General features: G+C 36.4%; 1 protein-coding gene across 1 annotated transcript in view; it reads left to right on the top strand.

Moving 5' to 3' along the window:
- WDHD1 (WD repeat and HMG-box DNA binding protein 1) overlaps positions 1 to 7,466 on the top strand; it is a gene marked incomplete at both ends in the record, with an annotated part of 59,183 nt that extends 51,717 nt beyond the window's left edge. The window contains 5 exons of the mRNA XM_079700646.1: positions 1,095 to 1,138; positions 1,569 to 1,739; positions 2,366 to 2,496; positions 4,215 to 4,353; positions 7,266 to 7,466. Of these exons, the coding sequence (XP_079556772.1) occupies positions 1,095 to 1,138; positions 1,569 to 1,739; positions 2,366 to 2,496; positions 4,215 to 4,353; positions 7,266 to 7,466 (686 nt within the window). The remainder of the gene's footprint in view (positions 1 to 1,094; positions 1,139 to 1,568; positions 1,740 to 2,365; positions 2,497 to 4,214; positions 4,354 to 7,265) is intronic.
- Positions 7,467 to 17,862: the final 10,396 nt, after the last annotated feature.

Below are 17,862 nucleotides of genomic sequence, written 5' to 3'. Positions count from 1 at the left end.
ATGGAAGTTCAGGGTGTGAAGAATAACTGTCAGTTTCTGGCTTGAGTACTTGAGTGAATGATGTTGCCATTTACTGAGTCAGAAAACACTAGGGAAACATAGGTTTAGATAGGAGGACGATGAATTACTATTGGCTGTTTGGGTCAGGAGCTCAGGAAAGTAGTATCTCTGGGATGGAGATATAAAGTGAAAATTGTTGACATAAGTATAGCAGTTTAAGCCATGGGTATGGGTGAGTGAGCACTGGGGGAGGATCAAAGTGAGGAGAAAAATGAGGTTAGGCCTAGAGAGGAGGAGGACGAACCATCAAAAGAAAGTGAGGAAGGAGATAAGCCAGGGAATGCAGTATCTCAGAAGTCAAAGGGGAGATAGTATCAAGAAGAAAGGAACACTCCGCTATGTGGAGTGCTGTTGAGAGGTCAAACAAGGTGATGGCTGGAAAAGACCCACCAGTTTTGGCTGCATAGGGTTTACTGAGTTCTTAGCAAGAGCAGATTCTGCTGGGTAGTAGGGCTGGAAGCCATGTATTGGATGGAGGAACATATGAATAGTGAGGAAATGGGAATAGCTGTGTAGACAACTCTTGAGAAATTTGGCTGCTTAGGGGAGGTGAGAGAAAATTATGTGGGGGGCGAGAAGGGGATGTGGCAGAGAGCGTGTTTGGTTTTTGTTTGTTTCTTTAAGTTGGGAAACTTGAGCCAATAAAGAAGGAAAAGTCAAAGATGACACGTGTAGCCATTGATAGCACAAGTTTCTTGAAAAGCAGGAGTGGGTGGGATCTAGAGCATTTGTAGAGGAATTATTAACTAGCTAAAATAAGGCACCATTCTTCCCTGGTAACAGGAGAAAAGAATAATCTCTACATATTGTATCTGTCTATCTCATAGTGGCAAATTGGGATAGTTCCCATCATCTAATAGCTTTTATTTTGTCTTAGAAATAGGAAGGAGGTCATATATAGTTATTAATAGTTTTAAAGTTGCAAAGTACATTATTTTCATATAATACAGATTAAAATATTCCATAATTTTTATAGAAGTCATAAGTCTTCTGAGTTTTACCACTATTAAGTGAGGGTTTCTTTCTTATGAAAGGTGCAGTTACCTCTAGCAACCAAGGACGAATAAACCCCTTCAAGGTAAACTCTTTCCAGTGATGTTTTCTATTATTTAAATACATTTCCATATAGAAAAATATTTCCAAACTACCAGATGACCCTTCCCAGACTTAAGAGGCATTAAAGACTGCAACAGATTAAGTTTTAAAATATTTAAATAAGTAAATATTTTAAAATAAACAAAGATGAAAGCAGCACTAGTTCCTGCTTGGACCAAGAGTTACATTTTCTACTTATCTTCTGAGAACCTACAGTTTTGAAGGTTTTCAAAGCTTGGGGATGTGGTATTTGGGAATATGCGCATCAGTCTTAATTTGGATTATACCAAATATATTCAATTCCAAAGGTGAGACTACAATACAAACTTAACAGAAATTTAAAGGAAAAATAAATCTCTTGGCATTTTTTTTCTTCTTTAAACATTAAATGCTAATATTAGTTTGCTTTTTAGGTATCAGGCAATTCCAAAGAGCCATCCATTTCAGTGAATTCAGTACGTTCAACTAATATTTTAGACAATATGAACAAATCATCCAAGAAATCTACTGTACTTAATCGAGCTACAAATTATGAAAAGTCTCCAGTTATAAAGCCTCTGGTTCCAAAACCAAAGTCTAAGCAGGTATGATTTCACCTGCCCCCATCTGCAGTACACAACTCATAGTCTGTTTGTCTTACTTTAGTTTTGTTCACTCTTTCAAGTATGAGACAGGAGGCTCCAGTTGTTTATAAGTGATTGTCTAGTGAGGGCAATGGTTCTCAATTCTGGTTTTGCATCAGAAACACTTTTTAAAAATATGTAGACCCAGGACAGGGACTCGTGCATCTATCTGTATTTTTTTCCATTTTCCAAATGATTCTGATGCATGTCCCTATTTAACGACAGCTGGTTTAGTACCTAGCCCTAATCTTTCCTTGTTCTGTATTCTGATTTTGCCTCCCAGATTTTGTCCCAGTTTTGGTATTTTATCACAGATTTGTCATCAGTAAAATAGACCTACCATTTGTATTTCCATTTCATATAATTTTATTCATCTAGAATACATGAAATTTGAGGTACAGTTTTTTGGGGTTTTGTGTGTGTGTTTATACATGTTTATTTTCAACAGAGAACCTCTTGGGACTTCACATGTTGGTGTAAGAATTCTAAATAATTATAAATATTTCTTCACATTTTTCAAAATTTGCTTATAACATATAAAATCATACTAGATTTTGTTGCGGTATTCATTATGTTTGTTTTTACAGGCATCTGCAGCATCCTTTTTCCAGAAAAGAACTTCCCAAGCTGATAGGACTGAGGAAGGAAAAGAAGAAAATCCTAAAAATCCATCATCTGAAACCCCAGCCATGTGTCCTCAAAACACTGAAAACCAAAGGTCGGTACATAGAGAAATTTAGTGTTCTCAAGATGTAGTATTCCAATAAAAGGCATACAGAAGTAGCAATACAAAATTATGTGGCCCTATTATTCATTCATGTAAATAATACATTGGCACAGGTAGTAGGCATTCTGAACACTTGTAACTTTAGGGAAGCCACAAATATTGATTAATGTCTATTTATATTACTTATTAAAGTATGCTTTGATAAACTGCATACATGTTTTAAATTGTGGATACGTTTTGTTGGGACACTATATTTTATAATTAGTTCATTTTTTCATTTGTTTGTTTTTAAATCGTTAGTATAGTTACATGGGAGAAACACAGTCAAAAGATAGAAAAAGATGTGTGATGAAGAGTAAATCTTTTCCCTACCCACCCAGTTTCCCCTCCACAAATAGTCACTGCACAAGTTTCTTATATAGCCTTCTGGAATTATCCTATGCATGTACACTTAGATTTATCTATTTTTTTTAGTTTTACAGAAATGGTAGTATACTCATTGTTCTGTGCCTTATTTTTTTCATTTAATAGCTTTTGCAGATGATTTCTTATTACTACATGAAGAGTTTCTTCAACCTTTTTATTTCCATTGAATGACTATACCATAATTTATTTAGTTCTCTACTGGTGGACAAAAGGTAGTTGCTGGTCTTTTGCTAGTACAAATAGTAGTACAGTGAATAACTTTATATGAATATTATATACCTATAGCTATAAGATGGATTCCTGTATGGTTCAAGCTAATGTACAATTGTAATTTCGATAGATATTGCAAAATTGTTCTGCATGGATGTTGTATTATTTTATACATCCCAGCAATATGAGATTTCCTATTTGTCCATATCCTGTTTGTCCACCAACTCAGTGTTACCAAATTTCTTGATCTCTTGCATGCTAGATTTATTTAAAATACATCAGCTAAATTGAAAAAGTCACCATTTCATTTTTAGTGTTATGTATCTCATTTAACCAATATCTCATGTTAACCAATTTAATTTGAAGGGATAGCCGTGGTTTTTATTTTTCCTATTTTGTTCTGAATTTAATTTAGATATTAAACAGTGAAATTTTTATTTAAGAAGATTCCATTTTTTATACTATCAACAGGCTATACAGAAAAAAAGTGCTCAGTAAATATTAAATGTTTGCATTAAATCTTCACTTGTGATCTAAAGACAGTTTGTGTCAGAACTGAAATCTAATGAAACTGACAAGTATGCTGTGTCCATGCTTTACATAATAATGGTACAAGAAAGGACCCACACTCCCAGGTCAGCTGTGAGGGCAGGGGTGAGGAGCTTGAGAGAAGTCGTGACAATTTTAAATAGCTGGTTTGGGAAATGGAGAAAGGCTACCAAAGATACATGGAAGGATTATATTGGGCTAGAGGGGCTAAGTGGGAGTGGAGGCCTTGAGCCTGTCAACATTCATAAAAGAGTTGAAAGTTCAGAGTTTTGCTGCACTTGGAAAATACAAATGTGAGTAATCCCTTTGAATTGATCTTATAAAGGATTTTTTCAGCTCATTATTCCTGAAGTCTCTAGGCAGCTTTAAGTAATATGTAATTATGAATATTAAAAAGTGTAATTAACTGTCTCTCTTACTTTATATATAGGTATGCTAATGGTTAATCACTAACCTGAAAGATCATGAACCACTTTAAGACCGTGTCTTAATTATAAAATTTTTTTACATAACTGCTATTTTAGGCCAAAGACCGGGTTCCAGATGTGGCTGGAAGAAAACAGATGTAATATTTTGTCTGACAATCCTGACTTTTCCGATGAAGCAGACATAATAAAAGAAGGAATGGTTCGATTTAGAGTATTGTCAACTGAAGAAAGGAAGGTAAGTAAGGATAATTGTACTGAGATTGAGACTTTAGTGAATTCTCAGGGGGTTTTTTTGGGGGGGGGGCGGGTATAGTTGTTTTACAATGTTGTGTTAGTTTCTACTGTACAGCGAAGTGGAGTTCCCTGTGCTATACAGCAGATTCTTATTAGTTATCTATTTTATACATATTAGTGTATATATATCAATCCCAATCTCCCAATTCATCCCCCCGCCCTCACTTTCCCCCCTTGCTGTCCATACGTTTGTTCTCTACATCTGTGTCTCTATTTCTGCCTTGCACACCAGTTCATCTGTACCATTTTTCCAGGTTCCACATATATACGTTAATATACGATATTTGTTCTTCTCTTTCTGACTTACTTCACTCTGTATGACAATCTCTAGGTCCATCCACGTCTCTATAAATGACCCAATTTAATTTGTTTTTATGGTTGAGTAATATTCCGTTGTATATAAGTACCACATCTTCTTTATCCATTCCTCTGTTGATGGACATTTAGGTTGCTTCCATGACCTGGCTCTTGTAAATAGTGCTGCAGTGAACATTGGGGTGCATGTGTCTTCTTGAATTACGGTTTTCTCTGGGTATATGCCCAGTAGTGGGATTGCTGGGTCATATGGTAATTCTATTTTTAATTTTTTAAGGAACCTCCATACTGTTCTCCATAGTAGCTGTATCAGTTTACATTCCCACCAACAGTGCAAGAGGGTTCCCTTTTCTCCATACCCTCTCCGGCACTTATTGTTTGTAGATTTTCTGATGATGCCCATTCTAACCTGTGTGAGGTGATACATCATTGTAGTTTTGATTTGCATTTCTCTAATAATTAGTGATGTTGAGCAGCTTTTCATGTGCCTCTTGGCCATCTGTATGTCTTCTTTGGAGAAATGTCTATTTAGGTCTTCTGCCCATTATTTGATTGGGTTGTTTGTTTTTTTGATATTGAGTTGCATGAGCTGTTTATATATTTTGGAGATTAATCCTTTGATTGTCCGTTGATTCATTTGCAAATATTTTCTCCCATTCTGAGGATTGTCTTTTTGTCTTGTTTATAGTTTCCTTTGCTGTACAAAAGCTTTTAAGTTTCATTAGGTCCCATTTGTAAGGATAATTGTACTGAGATGGGGATTTTAGTGAATTCCCAGGTTTTAAAAATTCGTAAAGAAAGTGCCTTTTTCTGTTTTTATAAATTGAGTACATTCTGATAAGCTCTTGGTAGAAAGGAAATACAACAAGCAAAATGTCAGCTTTGAACCTATGGATATGTAATAATTATTATTTAGTGCTGATGGTTAATTTTTTGGCAGATGTACTGCTTACATCTGTATAAGTTTCTGCATATTGTAAGTTAGGGGAATACCCCAAGAAAAAGTGCATTATTTATCAAAAGCAAAAAAGATTAATAAGTAAAAGTGAAATTAATTCACATTTTTGGACTACTACTCTAAAGTCCTTGTAAGCAGAATTTCTTAAAATGCTATTTACTTACACATTGAATACTAAATGAGAATACTGCTTTGTGGGGGAAAATCTGATGTTCTGTTCTAGCCTTTCGTGTTTAAATTAGGACAGGTGGCTTGTACCTATTGCTCCGCATGTCAGTTTCTGCCATGTGAAAGAAGGCTAAGAGCAGCTTTCTTTTGCAAGGGGAAGGATTGTGTGTGTTGTATCAATAAATCTCAGACTTCCCTTCCCTAGGAATGACTGCATGCAGCATGGGCACCTTGTGACATAGTTACTTACCTTGATAAGCTGGTTTTTACGAATAAAAGTATTGCAAAATGAGGAAGCTAGAAACTGGTCTTACCACCTCTAGCCTCCTTTAGAATCTCATTAGCATCTTTGTATTTCTCATTTTTTATAAGTATTTATAAAAGGATAAAAATTGTAAAGAATTAGATAAAATGACATCTGAATGAATAAGACCTTATTAGGAAAAGAGGAAGAGACTTGTCAAAAGTTGTGATTGTGTTTTTGAATACTTAAAAATGTAATCAACGTTTTTAGTGTAAACCTTAAACATTTCTTAAATCCAGTCTGTTAATGTGAAAAATACTACAGGTCAAATGGTCCCTTTTCAACAATAATGACTAGGAAGGAAAATAAAGGAGGAGGAGGAGGAATTGTTATAGATTAAAAGAGGTTTAAGAGGTAAATGAAATGAGTGAAGCTTGTTAGGTTCTTGCTTAGTGAGTAGCAACCAATCCCAAAAGAGTGTATACTGTATATAACGTTCCTGATATGACAAAGTGATGGGGATGAAGAACAGAGAACTGATTGCCAGGGGTTAGGACCCGGGAGAGGAGTGGGGTGGGGCAACATGTGGGATCCTCACGCTTATGGAACTACTGTTCTATATCCTGAATGTGGTGGTAAATACACAGCCTACAATAGAATTATACACACACACACACAAACAAGTAGAAATAAAAAAGGGGATTTTATCAATGTCAATATCCTAGTTGTAATAGCGCACTACAGTTTTGCAAGATGCAACCATTGAGGGAAACTGAGTAAAGGGAACACAGTGGCCTTCTGTATTATTTCCTACAACTGCGTGGAAATCTATAATAATCTTAAAATAAAAGGTTTTCTTTTTTAAAAAGTACCTGCAGTTATAGTGTTTTGCACTTAATATGTTTAAATACAAGCAGAGTTTAGATTGAAATATTATAGAGGTAGAATGTAAACTTTTTAACGTGCCCTGCAATTAAGTAATAAGAGATTTGTTTAAAAAAACAAAAACAAAAACAAAACGAGAACCTTTAATGATTAGTTTAACAATTCAAGTGCTAATTATGCTGCTTTACATAAACGAATGTTGCCTGCAAAAGTAACGAAATCATGTCCTTCGTATTTCTTTGTTAGTGCCTAAAAACTTTTCTCCTGCAATATTTTTATAAAGGCATGGGCTGCCAAGGCCAAAGGAGGAACTGCAAGTGATGGAGCTGAAGAAAAGAAACGAAAACGTGTGGTCGATGATAGTCACGAAACTGAAAACCAGAAAGAAAAAACGAAGGAGAATCTGAATTTGCCTAAAAAGCAAAAACCTTTAGATCTTTCTACGAATCAGAAACTGTCAGCTTTTGCATTTAATCAGGAATAGAGTAAGGAAGTGTACTTAGGAAAGTAATGGATTTTTCACTCATCTTTGATGAATCTAGACCTTTTAAAAAAAATCTTTAGGAAACTCTTTATATATTTTTAAAAGAGTTTAAAGACTGCTGTTTGTCTTTATAAGATAATGTAGTAATTATATTGGTGTAGGTAGCAGGGCATCTGCAAAAACTATCATCTCTTCAGATTGCTCTGCCCCCAAATGGAGGGCCATTCAAAAGCATTATGGTCATGGTCACTGACTGGAGGCCACTGTCATGTCCCATTGGAAGCTGATTTGTTTTTGTTTCTTACCTTAAAAATCATCAAAGCCAAGGTCTTAAAACCTCTGAACATTGAAGTACCTTGTAGGGTTTTCCTTGTTTGGTTCATGTCATGTACTGGGAAGTACTACAGAAGTCCTCTTCCCAAGTGTGCTGCCATAGACTGCTCTCTATGTCTATACTGGCCCCAGGGGACCATGTTTTTTTTTAGTATAGGCCCTAAACATGTAAATAATTTTGTAGCTGAGACCTTTTGTTTGTTTTGGCAGTTTCTTCATATATTACTTTTAATTATTTGTGTAGCCTTTTTTTAAAAAATAAAATGTTCACATTTCCATATTTAGCTTGATATGGTTTTCACATTGTATTTCCATGAAATGGAAGCGTTTCTAGAAAATATATTTTATATTTATTACCGTAATTTCTACCACCACCCCCCCCATCCTATTACACAGTATACACACAGAAGAGAATTGAAGATACTGTTTGGATAGCATTGCAGCTCAGGGCATAATGTGCTCCTAGTAAGCTACTCTGGTTATCAGCATCAGCAGTGCTTTTCTGAGCAAGTCTTTGAAGCCTTGATAAGAGAGTGGTTGAAGAGTAATGGGAAGTGTTTAACTCCTCTTTTATTTTGAACAAACAAGATTTAATTAAGTAGTTCATACATTTTTTGGTTAGTATTCTAAGCAGAACTTAATACAAATGCAGCCACTTAATGAGGGCAAAGTACAAGGGGTGGGGTTGGGGTAGGGGGATAGTAGTAAAATAAAATCAGGTGGCTCAAAATCTAGGGTAGTTTTATAGGTTGGAAGGAACAAAATATGTCAAAAATTTAGATGTATATGAGCCAAAGGATAATCCTTGTCTCATGATGATTAAGGTTGCGAAGGAATACATTTCTGATTTTTTAGTTAGTAGCTGGTATTGAGAAACATTGTAGCATAGAGGTTAGGGGCACAGATTTCAAAGCCAGACTACCTGGGCTCAAAGGACCACTGCAATACTACCAGCTAAATAACCTTGGGCAAGTTCTAGCCTTTGTCCACTCATCTGTAAAATGGGTATATTAATAGTAACTACTTTAGAGGGTTGTTATGAGAATTAAATGAGGTAAAAGCACTTACCTGGCACACAGTAATGTTTTATATACATATCAGCTATTACTATGCTGTTGGCTGGTTCATCTTGCTTTGTCATTAGGTTTGATTCTGAATTAATTATGTATGAATTAATTTTGATTTCAAGATCCTGACATAAAAGTTTATATTACTTTGGAAAGCATGTTTATAGACATGTATTTTGTTTTTACTTCCTCAACTTGCTTATTACCACAGTGTATAATACTTAAGGATATAATCCTTGAGTGTTATATTTCAGATCCATAGGAACCTGATAACACCAAAGATTTTCAAAAGGTTTTTTCTTTCTTTTGTTCCTTTGGCCACACCGTGCGGCATGCAGGATCTTAGTTCCCCGACCAGGGATCGAACCCGTACCCACTGGAATGGAAGTGTGGAGTCTTAACCATTGGACCACCAGGGAAGTCCCTGCAAAAGGTTTTTTTAATCTCCTACTTTTGTTTGGTTGAAGGAAGGTTTTTGTATTGACCTGGTTTAACTTACAAATCAGAACTTTGAAGCCAAGAAATATCATACTTATTCCTTTTCCATATAATATTAAACTTCTTTTTTTTTTACAACTTTATTGGAGTATAATTGCTTTACAATGGTGTGTTAGTTTCTGCTGTATAACAAAGTGAATCAGTTATACATATACATATGTTCCCATATCTCTTCCCTCTTGCATCTCCCTCCCTCCCACCCTCCCTATCCCACCCCTCCAGGCCATCACAAAGCACTGAGCTGATCTCCCTGTGCTATGTGGCTGCTTCTCACTAGCTATCTGCCTTAACGTTTGGTAGTGTATATATGTCCATGCCTGTCTCTCGCTTTGTCACAGCTTACCCTTCCCCCTCCCCATATCCTCAAGTCCATTCTCTAGTAGGTCTGTATCTTTATTCCTATCTTACCCCTAGGTTCTTCATGACATTTTTTTTCTTAAATTCCATATATATGTGTTAGCATATGGTATTTGTCTTTCTCTTTCTGACTTACTTCACTCTGTATGACAGACTCTAGGTCTATCCACCTCATTACAAATAGCTCAATTTCGTTTCGCTTTATGGCTGAGTAATATTCCATTGTATATATGTGCCACTAAACTTCTTTTAAGAAAAAAAAATCTTTGGGACTTCCCTGGTGGTTCAGTGGTTAAGAATCCGCCTGTCAGTGAAGGGGGCACATGTTTGAGCCCTGGTCCAGGAAGATCCCACATGCCATGGAGCAACTAAGCCCTTGCACCACAACTACTGAGCCTGCACTCTAGAGCCACAACTACTGAGCCCGTGTGCTACAGCTACTGAAGCCCGTGCACCTAGAGCCAGTGCTCCGCAGCAAGAGAAGCCACTGCAATGAGAAGCCCGTGCACTGCATCGAAGAGTAGCCCCTGCTCGCCACAGCTAGAGAAAGCCTGCATGCAACAACAAAGACCCAACGATGAAGACCCAATGCAGCCAAAAATAAATAAACAAACAAAATATTTTTTTAAAAAAGAATATTGAATTGTATTTAATTATTAGAAGTATATACTTTTTAATACAGGAAAGAGTGAGGAAGAACATCATCCCTAATCCTAATATCCAGAGATAACCACTGTTAACATTTTAGTGTATGTCATTAGGCTTTTTTCTGTATATGTGGTTTTTGTTTGTTTTTTTACATAGGTGTGCAGTCCAAATTCATGCTGAGTAGAGGCGTAAAGGAAAAAACGAAACAACTCAAGCATGCAGTTTAAAGTGTGGCCTTTTGGGCTTCCCTAGTGGCGCAGTGGTTGAGAGTCTGCCTGCCAATGCAGGGGACATGGGTTCGTGCCCTGGTCCGGGAAGATCCCACATGCCGCGGAGCGGCTAGGCCCGTGAGCCATGGTCGCTGAGGCTGCACGTCCGGAGCCTGTGCTCTGCAACGGGAGAGGCCACAACAGTGAGAGGCCCACGTACCACAAAACATAAATAAATAAAAAATAAAGTGTGGGGGCTTCCCCGGTGGCGCAGTGGTTGAGAGTCCGCCTGCCGATGCAGGGGACACGGGTTCGTGCACCGGTCCGGGAGGATCCCACATGCCGCAGAGCGGCTGGGCCCGTGAGCCATGGCCGCTGGGCCTGCGCGTCCGGAGCCTGTGCTCCGCAACGGGAGAGGCCACAACAGTGAGAGGCCCCCGTTCTGCAAAAATAAATAAATTAAATAAATAAATAAATAAATAAAGTGTGGCCTTTTGCTTGTAGTGTTCCTGTAATTGACATCAATTTCTACCTACTCTGGAGCTGTGTCATAAAGGGCAAAAATGTATGGAGTAGAAAGTAAACATAATGGAATCAGAAAGCCAAAAGTTGGTTCTTTGAAAGACTGATAAATTAGAAAAATATCTGACAAGATTAATCATGATACAAAGAGAAAAGCATGAATAAGTAATATTAGGAATGAAAAGGAAATTATTAACTACAAAAACAGTACAGATTTTTTAAAGGTAAGAGGCTTATGATGGTCAGTTTTATGTGCCAACTGGCTAGGCTACAGATGTTATTCAGTCAAACACTAACCTATGTGTTGCTGTGAAGGTATTTTATAGATTGTTTTAAAGTTCATAATCAGTTGACTTTAAGTAAGAGATTATCGTAGATAGTCTGCGTGGTCCCAACTCAATCAGTTGAAAGGCCTTAAGAGCGGAACTGATACTTCCCTGAGGGAGAAGAAGATAACCACACCTGTAGATCGCAGCTTCCACTCATGCCTTGAGATTTTTCAGCCTGCCTTTCCTGAAGGTCTCCCCTATGGTTTGGGATTTCAGACCTGCCTTCCAGCCTCCATAATCATGTGAGTCAATTTCTTGCAATAAATCAATATATATATTCCTACCGGTTCTGTTTCTCCCGTTGGACACTGACTAATTCAAGACTTTTAAACAGCTTTCTGACAGTAAGTTGGAAAATTCCGATGAAATGAACAAGTTTCTACAAAAAAGACTAAAATACTTAGGAATAAATTTAACAAGTGCAAAACTTATTCTTTGAACTACAAAACATTGTTGAAAGACATACAAGAAGACCCAAATAAATGGAAAGATCCTGTGTTTAGGGAACAGAAGACTTACTAGTGTTAAGATGGCCATACCCCCCAAATTGATCTACAGATTCAGTGCTTTCCTATCAAAACCCCAGCTGGCTTCTTTGTAGAAAATGACAAACTGATCCAAATGTTCATATAGAAAATCAGGGGACTTGGAATAGCCAAAATAATATTGAAAAAGAACAAGTTAGAGGATTCATACTTCCCAATTTAAAAACTTAACTACAAAGCTATATTAATCAAGACAGTGTGGTATTGGCATGAGAATAGACCTCCAGATCAATGGAATGGAGAGTCCAGGAATAAACTCTCACACGTAGAGTCAGTTGATTTTTCACAAGGTGCCAGGGCAAGTAAATGGGGAAAGGATAGTCTTTTTCCACAAACAGTGCTGGGACAACTGGAAACAAGCAAAAGAATGAAGTTGGACCCCTCTCTCACACCATATAAAAAAATTAATCCCAGATGTATCAAGACATAAATGTAAACTAAAACTACAAGTCTTAGAAGAAAACATAGGTGTAAATCTTTGTGACCTTGGACTAAGTAATGGTTTTTTAGGTATAGCATCAGAAGCACAAGCAAAATAGATGAAGTCAACATCAAAATAAAAAATGTTTGTGCTTCAAAGAGCACCATCAAGAAAGTGCAAAAAACAAGCCACAGAAAGGCAAAAGTTTTTTGGAAATCATATATCTGATAAGGAACTTGTAACTAAAATGTATCAACATCTCTTAAATGTTAAAATATATCAACATTTCTCCAAAAGACAATATACAAATGGCCAATCAGCACATGAAAAGATACTCAATATCCTTAGGCATCAGGAAAATGCAAATCAAATCACAAAGAGATACAACTTCACATCCACTAGGATGGCTATAATGAAAAAGATGGGCAATAACAAGTGTTGGTGAGGATGTGGAGAAATTGGAACCCTCAGACTTTACTGGTAGGATGTAAAATGGTGGTTTGGCAGTTCTTCAAAAGGTTAAACACAGAGTTATCAAATGACCCAGCATTTCCACAACTAGGTATAAACCCAAGAGTAATAAAAACATGTCCACACAAAAACTTGTACATGATTGTTCAGAGCACCATTAATCTATAATAGCCAAAAAGTTAAAACAATCCAAATGTCCATCAAGTGACGAATGGATAAACAAAAGGTGGTATGTCCATACAATGGAATATTATTTGTCAATAAAAAGAAATGAAGTACTGATACATGTTACAACATGGACAAACCATGAAAACATGCTAAGTGAAAGAAGCCAGTCACAAAAGATGATATTTTATATGAGTTCATTTCTATGAAATGTCCAGACTAGGCAAATCTATAGAGACAGAAAGTAGATTGGTAGTTGCCTTGGGCTGGGGGTTAAGAGGAAAGAGTGGGTGGCTGACTGCTGATCGGTACAGGGTTTCTTTTTGGAGTGACAAAAATATTCCGGAATTGGATAGTGGCAGTGATTGCACAACTCTAAATTTACTAAAAACCACTGAATTGTACACTTTAAGCAGGTGAACATATGGTATGTGAATTATGTCTCTATAAAGTTGTTATAAAAAAAACTGAATCAAGGTACAAACTTCCAGTTGAAAAATAAATGAGTCATGGGTATGAAATGTACAGTGTGAAGAATATTGTCAATAATTATGTAATATCTTTGATGATAGATCATAACTAGATTTATGGTGATCATTTTGAAATGTATAAAAATATCAAATGACTACATTGTGTTAAGGGGAACCAACAAAGTACTGTAGGTCAATTATACTTCAAACCAAACAAACTTACAGAAAAAGAGATCAGATTTGTGGTTACCAGAGGCAGGGGTGGAAGGGAGGGGAATTGGATGAAGACAGTCAAAAGGTACAAACTTCTAGCTGTAAGATACAAATAAGTACTAGGGATGTAAAGTACAACATGATATATATAATTAACACTGCTATATGTTATATCGATATATGGAAGTTAAGAGAGTAAATCCTGAGTTCTCATCACAAGAAAAATATTTAATTTCTTTAATTTTTTATCTATATGAGATGATGGATATCCACCGAACTTATTGTGATAATTACTTCGTGCTGTAAGTCAAATCATTATGTTTTTTTTGTTTGTTTTAATTTATATTTTTATTTTTGGCTGGTTGGCTCTTAGTTGCTGCACGCAAGCTTTCTCTAGTTGCAGTGAGTAGAGGCTACTCTTCATTGCAGTGCGCAGTCTTCTCATTGTGATTGCTTCTCTTGTTGCGGAGCACAGGCTCTAGGTGCACGGGCTGCAGTAGTTGTGGCACACAGGCTCAGAGTTGTGGCTTGCGGGCTCTAGAGTGCAGGCTTGGTAGTTGTGGCGCACAGGCTTAGTTGGTCCGCGGCATGTGGGATCTTCCTGGACCAGGGCTCGAACCCATGTCCCCTGCATTGGCAGGCGGATTCTTAACCACTGTGCCACCAGGGAAGTCCCAAATCATTATGTTTTACACCTTAAACTTATACAGTACTGTACATCAGTTATGTCTCAATAAAACTGGAAGAAAAAAAACTGGCTCAGAGAAATAGAAAATCAGAATAGTCTATAACCAATTTAAAAAATTAGTCTATATTTAAAATTCTGGGTGAAAAGTCAAGTTCTATCACAGTCAAGTAAAAGTTACAATCTTCTACAAATTATTTAGTATAGCATCTGTCATAACCTTCATGTTGAAACCTGACAAGGTTAGTTTTAAGAAGGAAAATTTTAAACCAATCTCACTCATGAACATAGAAGAAAACTCCTAAGTAAAAATTTTAGTAGGCCAGATCCAACATTGTATAAAAAAAGATACTATTTAGTTACCCCATTGACTTAATCACAAGAATACAACATTGGTCTAACATTAGAAAGTCAGTTAATGTTGATTAAAGGACAAAAAGTGTCTTGCATAAAAGCATGTATCTTGTTTAAAGGGATTTGTGCCATTCTGGTTTTTTCTGACACTGTATGGAATTAACTTTGTATGTTACTGAACCATTTCACCCAAGGGCTCATAAACACACTAATATATTTTTATAATGAGGGTAATATAAGCATAAATTTAAACTACTGCCAAACTTTTTAAAAAGAGAAGAATGCTATTGTTCTTTTAGTTGTAAATTGTATTCCATTTAATAGACCTCTGTCTTCTGTTTTCTCCGGGTATATTTTTCTGTCGGATTGTATGTGTCTCTAGTATATCAATAATTGTAGATGCTTCTTGATCTCACCAAGAGACCCAGGTTTTCAAGGGCAAGAACTGTGTTGGTGGGGGTGATTGGCATAGTCGATACAGTATAATCTTTGGAACTCGGTAGGCTTAGGGTTTATATACTGCCTCTACCACTGGAGCTATGTGGCTCTGGGAACCACTTAATCTCTCTAATTCCTATGGTCTTTGTAATAAAAATGACAGCAATTTTTTGCTCAGACCTCCTTCTCAGAGAACCATCCCAGGATAGTCACATATCACTTGCTGTCACTTCTGCAGGCCACACTGCACCAGAATTGCACGACTGACCCGAGTATTCAGTGATCCCATCTCTCTCCCTGATATTTGGAATTTGGACACAGAAGCAGAATCGTTTAATCTGAGGAACTGAGCTGCACAGGGATGTAGAAGCAAGTGTCATAACAGCAGGGGAAAACTAAAGTTGTGGGAAAGCAGAGAAACAAATGAGCAGAAGAAATACATCTACTGAAAGTGGAAAAGTGAGGAAAAAATTAAAAACAAACAAAAATTGTCAGGTCAACATTATCTCAACTGCTTTTGTGGCCCTGATAACAAAAATCCTAGAGAAAGGAAGATGAAGAGTGGCACTCCAATTCTTCAAGAATAGTGTGGAGCAGGTTAGTGGCAAATAAAGTGTTCACCGAAGGTTGGAAACTGGCCCCCACAAAGAGTGTTCCTCTCTGAAAACAGCTGGATTGGAATTGATATAGATGGTTTTTCTAAAGAGGGAGGAGTATTAATGTGCTTCAGTGAGATAAAGACTCTTCATGACATCATTTTTCCCTCAAATGTTAGAGCAGCTGATTAAAAATAGTAGCTGGGCATATCTAGAATATATAAAGAACTCATAAGCTCAGCATTAAAAACAAAACATATAATCCAATTAGAAATTAGGAAAACACAAATTTCACTAAGAGGGTACACAAAAGGCAAACACATGAAAAGATGTTCAAGAGCATTAATTATTAGAGAAGTGCAAATTGAAACTACAGTGAGATTTCACTACACACCTATCAGAATAGCTTAAGTGAAATATAATGATAACACCAAATACAAGTAAGGATGCAGAGAAACTGGATCACTCATGTTGCTGGTGGGAATGTAAAATGGTACAGCCACTCTAGAACACAGTTTGGCAGTTCCTTTCAAAACTAAAAGGGACTTACTGTATAACCAGCAATTGCCCTCTTAAGCACTTATCCCCGAGAAATGAAAACTTATTTTCGCACAGGAACTTGTGCATGATTGTTCATAGCAGCTTTATTTTTAATAGCACCAAACTGGCAACTACCCAAATGTCCCTCAATGACTAGTTAATCTATCGTACATTCATACCATGCATGCTATACTACTCAGCAATGAAAAGGAACAAACTATTGATACAAGCAACAATTTGGAATAACCTCAAGAAAATTAAGCTGAGTGAAAGAAGGCCAATCTCAAAAGGATGTTTTGATTCCATTCCACTGCATGATTCCATTTATATAACATTCATGAAATAATACAGAGATGGAAAATGTATTAGTGGTTGCCAGAGTTAAAGATGGGGAAAGGAGGGATGTGGCTATACAGGGATGAATAAGAGCAAGTCTTGTGGTGATGGTATAATTGAGTATCTTGATTATGGTGGTGGTTTCACAAGGATTTACATGTGATAAAATTGCATAGAGGTACACACACACACAAATAAGTCTGTAGTGGTAAAATCTGAATAAGTTGTACAGATTATTTCAGTGTCAATTTCTTGATTTTGATATTATACTATGGTTCTGTAAGATATTAACACTGGGAGGGGATATCTGAGGATATTCTACAACTGGAAATGAAAAACCCTAATGAGGCATTTGTAGCTAATGGAAGAGAATTTATATTCCTGACCCCCAACAGGGTTATAAGCTCTTTAAGAGCAGACCTGGGTTTCTTTGTATTGTCAGAACCTGGCACAGTGCCTCTCCTAAACAAGATAATCAGTATGTTTCTCTTGTCCACACTGATGAAGGATTTTGAGCTCACAACTGAGAAATCTGAATGTTCTTTGTCAATATACCAAGAAAAATATTCATTATATTTTTGAAGTCATTTTATGATTAATTTGCAGAAGAATAAAGGGTTAATAAGAAGAAAACTTTATTAGGAATGTCCACAAGAATTAAAACATAGCAAAACTCTTCAACTCAAACACCAGTGCACAGATAATAAAAAAGATTAAAGAATATCATCATACATCATTTTGGCAAAACAAGATGGTCCAAGTTCTTGTCACAAAATATTGCATGATGACATGCTTCCTGTCAAATGACTAACTGGATGAAAATACCACATTGCTTTTGTGTCCTTAGGAATATATAGGTCACATTAATTCTTGAGTTTGAGAAAAATTCATCTACAATAACTTGATCTGAAAACTCATAACCTGAGATTTCATTTATATGACCAATTCTACCATCATTAATAGAGTCTAGAGTGCTGCTATTTGTCTCCTTGCATTTATCTTCTGATTCATCTAATAACTTTGAAACATCTTCCCCTGTCAGTTTCCTTTTCTTTGCCACTATGGATGGAAAATGAAAAATTCTAAATTCTCAACTTGTTCTATGAAATCTTAAAGCAAACTATAAAGATAATCCCTCCAGTCTTCTTTTTTTCCTTCTTGAAAATGAGGCAATACTTTGGGCATTATAATAAGAAAAC

This window comes from Hyperoodon ampullatus, assembly GCF_949752795.1.
Source record: "Hyperoodon ampullatus genome assembly, chromosome: 3".
NCBI lineage: Eukaryota > Metazoa > Chordata > Mammalia > Artiodactyla > Ziphiidae > Hyperoodon > Hyperoodon ampullatus.
The sequence above is the reverse complement of the archived record's forward strand: the minus strand, read 5'-3'. Positions and strand labels throughout refer to the sequence as shown.